Source organism: Thermobia domestica, chromosome 3 (genome assembly GCF_964235325.1).
Source record: "Thermobia domestica chromosome 3, izTheDome1.hap1.1, whole genome shotgun sequence".
In the NCBI taxonomy this organism is placed as follows: Eukaryota; Metazoa; Arthropoda; class Insecta; order Zygentoma; family Lepismatidae; genus Thermobia; species Thermobia domestica.
The window spans coordinates 95,532,766-95,541,778 of NC_137456.1; the positions used below are offsets into that span (position 1 = coordinate 95,532,766).

General features: G+C 36.9%; 1 protein-coding gene across 1 annotated transcript; it reads right to left on the reverse strand.

Moving 5' to 3' along the window:
• Positions 1–645: 645 nt before the first annotated feature.
• Positions 646–8,445, reverse strand: LOC145681470 (uncharacterized). The gene is made up of 2 exons (XM_081753113.1): positions 8,337–8,445; positions 646–1,308 (listed from the first exon to the last, which is right to left on the reverse strand). Exon 2 carries the CDS (start codon positions 1,304–1,306, stop codon positions 944–946), a length of 363 nt encoding a protein of 120 aa, XP_081609239.1. The 5' UTR covers positions 1,307–1,308; positions 8,337–8,445; the 3' UTR covers positions 646–943.
• Positions 8,446–9,013: the final 568 nt, after the last annotated feature.

Here is a 9,013-nt window from a genome sequence, read left to right on the forward strand (position 1 = left end):
AACAACGTTCTAACATCTTTTTAATTATTTTCCATTATATTCCTTTAATCTGTTATTCATAACGTCCCTTATTCATTTATAACTCCAATCAGCTATTTCCATTACCTTCAACAACGAATCCTACATATATTTTCTTCTCTTTGTTTGAAAACCTCTTACGTACTGGAAGCTAATTGCATGGAACCAAACGTTACAAAATCCACTCAATCCATTCGGCACAATCTTTTTCTCCATACATCTACGATTTACATCTATACCATAGATAAATGTAACGCAACCTTGTGAACACATTAATTTGTGTAACTGGGATTGGATTTCAATTGCACTTGTCTGATACATTGAGTGCCTTAATATCGCGGTCCAGTTCGACGATGAGTGTCGTGGGTGCAACAGGGAACTAACCCTTCTCCCATATAGACGTGGCAATGACCATGGAGCTAGAAAGACGAAACAAACCACTAGCAAACTTTTGCACAACTGAACACAAACGAAAGCAGGTCTAATTGGTGAACCATGCGTAGTTTTTGAGATCTAGATTAAATATATCCAAACATTTAATTTTTTTCCTGGATACGATCATGGTCACGCAGTGCTTTCTTCGCGTTTTTACCATGTCCTCATTTTTTCTCCATCTAATATCAGTCCTTTTTTTTTTTTTTTTTTTTTGCACTAGTTTATTCACATACAGAATTACCTTGTGGCATAAGCAGCAATTTTTAGCACTTTGCCCTCCTGAGATATTACGCTACAAAAATGGCATCGAAATCACAAACTTCAACTTCCGGACCCCGATAAATCAACGGTGTCAGTAGTATCATAGCTGTGGATAATTCTTTAGATTCTTTACATGCAATAGTATTCAGCACTATGAACCCCTCACTTTATGCCATTCCAACATACAGCCTCTTCAAAAGTGTGGTTTTCTGTAGTTTTTCTGGTGATTTCATGTATTGGTTTGCAACCCTGCATATTTATTTAAAAGCAGAAGTATACATTCTTCGTATACCTCAGTTACTTCTGTAAACATTCGTTTTTGTTTCGTGTTTGTCTGATGTCCGTCCTGAGCACCGTACACTGTACACGCTTGCAAATCCATAAAACGACACTCCACCGACAACAAAGATGGCCGCCGTTCAGGAACATTTGTACATACGACAACGTGAATAGTGTTATTGACCTTCTCATACACAAGGTTCATCACACTCCAATTTCTATAATTTTCGGAAATGGTCGAGAAACCACTTTCACCATCTTTGGACCACTTCAGATGGATTGACCCTCCTATCAGGCTTCCCTCTGAAAGCATTTCTGGAACAAAACGAATGAGTAACATAATTAATTAATGTCTATGCATGTAACAGCAAATTTGGCATTCATATTTAATGACTTTCAGGCAATGAACTTAAAATGCGACAGAAATAGTTTAGAGAGAGCTCATTGTGTCGTCTATAATTTTCTCAAATATATTTTCCGAAAGAACTATTTTAATTACTTATAGGCCTACTTTTACATGAAAATTAGTTGCTGTACGGTTTATGGAACTTTGGTCTACACCACTAATGATATTCTACAGATGAATCAGTAGCCTCTTTAAGCGATATTTAATTGTACATCAGGGGTAAAAGTGGATCTGAAGAGTTAAGGGGATGTATGGTGTCACGCCGTCCCCTTTGCCTATGTACGCCCATTTTTATCTTTTAGGAAGTGGGGAAACGCCATAAATATTTAAAGGAAGTGGGGGACAACGTTTCCCCGCACTCCCCCTCACTTTTACCCGTGATTATACTCAACCTGTTACAGCATTAAATGGCACGTGTTCCATCAAAACATTGCTTCTAATATTTATTTTCAATTTTCTGCAAACAATGACATTAGATACGCAGATTTTGACACTCACGAGAAATAAACATTTTGTAGCGTTTTATGAGTCGGTAACACTGAAATGTTGGCTTATCATAATTTTAAGGTTACTTCTTCATGATTTCTTGTCTGTATTTTGCCTGCTAAATTTGTCTTCTAAATGCTCTATAAACAAAGAAGCAAATACATGTCCATAAGTGAGCAGAAAAAAACTGCTTTTTGTTGGACAAGTTTCGAACTAAATCTACGTTGTGATAATGAAAATTTATCACCGAGTTAATTAGTATCACGTACTAACCACAGTTCCCCCTATATGTTGTGTGTTCTGTGTTTTTTGTAAATATCTCTAGGTGGTATGTCCAAAATTCTAACATCGATCATATACAAAATGTGAACTAGAATACTTAAACAAAATAAATAAAAACAAAAAAGAAACAGCAACAGAAAATAAATATAACTTCAAACAGATGAAAACGCATTGAGCTCAACATTGGTAATAGACAGGGTTGCCACTATTCCAAAGCAAAATGTAGGGACACTTGATGCAGCTAATAGAAGAAGAAATTTGTCAGTGGTCTTTTTTTCATAGTAATGTAATTAATACGAGGCACGTCCAGAAAATAAGTGTACTAGATTTTTGTAGGTTTCAGAAAATTTATTTAAAACAAAACTTTTACATGCTTACATCAGTCCATATGTAAACCATTTTTTCATGTAGACACCATCCCTCTCAATGCACTTAGTGAGACGAGGGACTATTTTTTTTATTCCTTGGTCAAAGAAGTCTGCCGCCAGCATTTCTTTTGCCCAATTCTTCATCCTCACCCTCACCTCCTCGTCAGTTGAAAATTTTTCCCACCCATGTGCATCTTCAGGGATGTGAACAGATGATAGTCTAAAGGCGGCAGGTCAAGAGAAAGGACATATCCAGTGACGACGCCAGCTTTAAGTTCTTAGGGGGGCAAAGGAGGGGCAGATACATTTTCGGGGGGGGGGGCGGCTATTTGCCATACCAAAAATGATATATTTATTACGTTTCACTTATTTTACATTACATTATGTATTTCGTTGCTGTTTTCATATTAGACCTATATAATTATAAATTAAATTTATTTCAAGTAAAATTTGTAACTAACAAATAAGCAACGTCTGCACATGAAATATTTTTCAATGAAACTTTTGAAGCGTAAACATAAATTGAATTACTTTCGCGTTTGCTACAAGTAACACATTCGTCTAGTACTATATGCTACGTATCTCTCTTACCTCTCTCTCTCTCTCTCTCTCTCTCTCTCTCTATATATATATATATATATATATATATATATATATATATATATGTATAATAGACAGAGAGAGAGAAAATTTACGAGAAGCTGCTGAAAATGACGTAGTCCAATCCAGAAGGAGTGTACGGTAAGTACTAGGTTAAAAAAAAAAATGAAACTGTAGATTTGCAAAAAACATATCTCTGTATGTACAAATACAAATTTTCATATTAATAATGAAATTCTTATTGTTTCTCAGGCCCCTGAAGTGATTATGTGTGCCCAAACAGCGAATTTTACGAACATCCAGATCCTAACTGTTATAACATTTTTGTTCCACCAAGGAAAGTCACTGAAGTAGGAAATCAGTGAAGCACCACGGGACTGTCCTCCGTTATATACAGTGGTGAAGAAGTAAGTGGCTTAGTATAAACATGGCGATTTCTCAACAAATTATGCTTTACATCCAGGATGATTAAAAGCAATGACATTTCCCGAAATCATAGATGCAATTTGTGACATTATTCTTGAAAATTGCAGCATTTCATTCAGTGGTGGATATAGCCCGGCGCCGGAGGGCCTAGGCCACCCCAGTTTTTGAGTAATAAAAATAATTTAAGCTATTATTTATATAGTTTTTAAAGTGTATAGTAAACTCACGATATACTTATTATAGTCTGAGGTCTGGCTGCACCCCGCTTTCTCAGTTTTTACCTTCTCAGCAAAACTTGTGTCAGAGATTCTGGGCATTTCTTTGGAACTCGTCGGTAGCATAATTCAGAATGGCTTGGGTGTGCTCAAGTTCTTGGCATAATGGGTTCCCAAAATATCTATCAGGAAAATAAAAGAGTAATGACATTAAGAGAAATCTTCTTCCAATTTGACCGTAATGCTGATCACTTTTGCTCACGAATAGTAACCATAGATGAAATATGGTTGTACCACTATGATCCTGAATCGAAACAACAGTCAATGGAGTAATAGCACTCATTTCTCCATCGCCCCAAGAAGTTCAAGACACAGAAGTAGGTTGGAAAACTGTTCGCAACATTCTTGTGGGATAAGTATAGAGTCGTACTCATAGACTACCTCCGCAACGGTCAGATATTTAATCCAGAATCTCTACATTACTTACAAAACTGAAAGGAAAATTCAAAGTTCAACGCCGCGGAAAATGAAAAGAAAGGAATTCTGTTCCTTCAGGAGAATACACCTGTCCATCAAACCCCTGCGTACACAACTGACATTGCATAATCTAGGATTTCAATGTCTAAATAATCATTCTTATTCCGAAGATTTAGCTCCGTCTAACTATTACGTGTACTTATTTCCCAAACTTAAATAACACTTGAAAGGACGTCATTTTAGATCTGATAGGGGTAGTGCCCCACCCAACACAAGTACATACTGATCATGGGTAAAGAATGTTCCTCGAGGTACATTGGAATGTACATGATAGGTACGTGAATAGAGCAATCATGTGAAATACACATGTAAGGAATAAGGTTACTTCCGCCCAAAAGTACGTGCATGACACATACCGAGGAATGTATCTATTATGTGTATATCACGTACCGTGTATGTACTTGACACATTTACTTGGTATTGGCATGTGCCAGGAATGTACTAGGCATGTCAGTAATGTTCCTTAGGGCAGTGCTATGCAACTGGGGGTGCGAGTACTTAAATACTAAAACCTTAACGCTTCATTTTTACGTTCGAATTTAGAAGCTTGTACTTTTAAAAAAAGCCAAGCAACTAACTCTGAAAATATATGCCCTCCTCCGGCATCTGTGTGGCAATTTAACTATCTATTAAAATATTACAGTAACATTAACGAGCGACCGAGCTCTAACCTATAATCTTAGCATTCAAACCTTTGATTTACGGTTATTTGTGATTTCACGTTTATAACAAAGACAAATATTTTTAAAAGAGTGTAGTTTAAATAAATTACTGAAATAAATATTTTTCACAAAGTTTATCCTTTTAAATTATTGTTCAAGGCCTTTGCCTTTAGTAAGCCTTCTCCGAAATACATGCAAATGAATTGTGCTGCCATCTTTGGAGCTCTTTTAAAATACACATATATGTTTCTCGACAATGAGATCTCAGAAACTACAGGCTCTAGAAAGATGACGTTTTCACTGATCGATTGCAAATTTCATGTAGATTGTCCAGTTCTAATTGAATATTTAAAAAACATGGGCACTATTTCTTTAGTACATTTTTACGGGTACATTGGAAGTGTTGAAATTTCAAAAAAATAAAATAAAACATCACATCCTAATCATTACACATTCCAACACCACACTGTTGTATATAGCGGTTGTATATGTCTCCGGCATTTGTTTCATAGCCAAATAATAATGGAAAAGGAAGGATAACCATTTCTCCAGTCTAAGATGAACGTTTTTGGGGAGTGTTTTTCCCAATAAGCACCATATATAGAACTGACAATATATTAATTTTGTATGTAATGTATTTGCTTATTACATACTGCATGCAAGAAGAAAGAAAACACTGGTCGTACATGAATTAGAAACTCCAACCGGAAGTAGGCTCAAATCTTGCAAACGGTGCGAGATATTCAGAAAAATAATCGAAAAATCCCCCTTTATGATACCCCTTGGCTATTTTTAAATCAATACGTCTTTAACTTGTGTCTGTAAAGAGACATGTACAGATGTAAGGAATGATAAGGCGATATATGCTCATATGCGAATAATGCGCTGTGTAGAGAGCGCAGGTTCAGCTAGTTTCTTGCAAAAATTCTTCAATCGAAGATTTATAATCGCCACTGATTTTCAATTTTGTCGATATTATCTTCAAATTCCACAGAAGGTGAAAGAAGAAGCTAAATCAGTAAAAGATGTTTCACCGGTTTCAAGCTTATTGCCACTGAAAAGCGACATTTCCTGAAGGATGTCTATATTATCAGGCTGAATTTCTTTAAGGAGTTAGTTTATACTTAAACTTACGTCTTCCCGAAAATTTTATTTAACGTCTAGTTTTAACGTACAGGTTTTGAACTAATTCTCTGCTGTGTAACGTCACAATATAACCATCAATGCTAATTTTATGAGGACAATTCTGACAGTGGGGTTTAGAATGTTACAACCTAGAGAACGCATCAAACGTCAGAAAATTGCAAAATGACACACACAATATATTACAATGTGGCTAAACTCAGAAAGTGGCTATAGAAGTGAAAAGCATATGGCTAAAAAGCCACTATTGGCTCTTTGGAAATTATGTGACTAACGACGTTCTCAAAATGGCCAGATCTCGTCACAAAGTGGCTAAATTGGCAACCCTAGTCGCAATACGAAGCAACTTACGCACAACCATGCCATGGTACATGGGGTATGTGCCATTCACATTCCTCACATTCCAGTGAAGCATGTAAAAGTACCTTTCAAGTGTCAGAAATTCCTCGAAAGGCACGTACCTAGCGACACGTGCTATGCATATGAAATGTACATTTTTCAAGTACCAGGTACGTAAACGGTACATATGGAACTTAAATGGCACGTTCCTAGAATGTACCTGGTTGGGTGGGGCTACGAACAGTGGTGCGAGGAAATCTTCAGATTTTTTAACTTTTCTGCAAAAACTGAAGCACTGCACAAGGTAGTATATTGACTCTCGGGGGAAGTGTAGAAGAAGTAAAACTTCACCATTCTGGGTTAGGCTACGAATTTTTCCAGCAGTTCCTAGTCAATATGGTAGACGTCACGTCAGTGCTTTGAAACAAAGTAAGTAAGGAAGCACTAGTATATACCAATTACTAACTAAAGATCAGCACTCTGACAATACTCTTTATTGGGAATCAATTTAATTTCATAAATTTATTACTATCATTTGCAGGAAGGAAAAAGACAATTCTTTTTATCCCCTTCAAAAAATTAAGCCCTGGTAGTTGCAAACTAAGCTGTTATAAGCACATCCTCTGAATATTGAAAACCGAGAATAATGTTTCAGAAAAAAAGAAGTATAGAACCTTTAAATAAAACAAAATATGAAACTGAAAACTTCACACCTGGATAAATTCAAACAAGTTACGTTAACTGGTTTGTCGACCAAATCTAGTATTGTTCACTAGCGCAATAATTAAAAATCATAAGAAAGAATTATAACTAAAATTTGCCTCAAAAGGCGCCAAATTAGAAAACAGAAATATGCGTGCATACCTAGACGCTCAAAGAGGAAAGCTTGAGGACTAATCTGCTACATAGTAAATGCATGGAAAGTAGACTACAATTTGACAATGAAAATGAAATGAAATGAAATCTTTGAGTTTTACGTCCCACGGTTATGCCGGTTAGGCTAAAGGAGACGGTGATAATGAGAGATGAGTGAAATGGTGGAATGAAGAAAGTGGGAGGAAACGGGAGAACCCCGAGAAAACCCACGAGCACGGTGTTCGTCCACCACAAAGTTCACTTGGCGGGGGCTGGGATCGAACCCGGGACCCCAAGCACCAGAGGTGAACGCTCTACCACTGAGCCACCGCGCCCCCCCAATTTGACAATGAGATTGATTATGATACTAATATAAAATACTACATGTAGAATGTTTAAAGATTGTAGGAGTCTGGGGGGGGGCAGGCTAGGTGGCAGTCAGGGGGGCAGAAGTAGCTACTAGGGGGGCGCTCGCCCCCCCTCTGGCGTCGTCACTGGACATATCAGTCAAAATCGACGGTCTTCCATTCCTTTACTCATTTTGCACATCACTACGACCGCTTTTAGATTCACAAGACTACTTAAGCACACTTGTAGATTCATAATTCCTTCCCTATAAACTGATTTAATCTCGTGAGAAACTTCAGAAGGAAGATTTTCCCTTCATAACAAGATAACGGATAGCGCTGCGAATCTCGACTCGATTTTATCGACATCTTTCATGGGAGACGTTACTGTGTCCACAGTTTTGGTCGTACTGACGCGTGATTGGGCTCGCTGGAAAGGGTTAGAAACTAAGCTACAGGGCAGTGTGACCAACATAGCAATAACAAATTCTTTCTGCCCGCGAGGGCTCAATACAGTTATTTTGTGGACGTGCCTCGTACAAGTCTTTCTAGTGAAGAATGAATCATATTTATGTAATTAATAAAAGGAAATGAGATCATTTAAATAATATAGATCATAAATTGTATAATATATAGCAATTAAAATATGACCATTTAAGGTCTATCATTTTACGTACCTGCATGCCTGCCGCTATTGTGGGGTTCCCTCTTGCACGTTGTAGTCGAGGCATTTTCAAGTACCGACACAGCCACGTCGGAACTGTCCCGACAAAATCGGGACGGATGGTAACCTTAGTAATAGAAGAATGTGAATCTGTAAGTCTACAGTGGTGTATTTACGGGGGGTTTCAGGCCTTAACTCCCCCAGAAATTTTATTTGCTATTTTAAAGTAAGTGAATATCTAGCAGAATTTTCACATTTCCAGGAAAAAAGTTAGCAAAGCCCCCCAAAACAAAATCACAATTACGCCACTGTATGTTTATATTAGATTTATTTTATATTTATGTCAATAAAAAATGTATATTGATCAAAAGACAAAAGAATGTAATGATGAACATTTTCTTTTCAGGGACCAGGCTTATAAATAAATAAAAGAAAAACAAATCACGTGAGTAGGGATGGGATGGGGATTCTGCGCCACCTCATCATTTCCAATAACAATCTAGCACACCATCAATAATAATAGCGCACTTCTAATAACAATAGCGCATCCCCCTACCTCCAAATAACTTCTAAACTACCCCTAATAATTTCTACCGCACTCCCTATTTCCCAAATAACTTCTATCACATCTCAAATAACTTCTATCTTACTCATAATAACTTCTAATGCATTCTATCACTAAATCTAGTT

Bases quoted from the DNA above. Each gene is read 5' to 3' on its own strand.
- LOC145681470 (XM_081753113.1), bottom strand. From the start codon at position 1,306: ATGCTTTCAGAGGGAAGCCTGATAGGAGGGTCAATCCATCTGAAGTGG.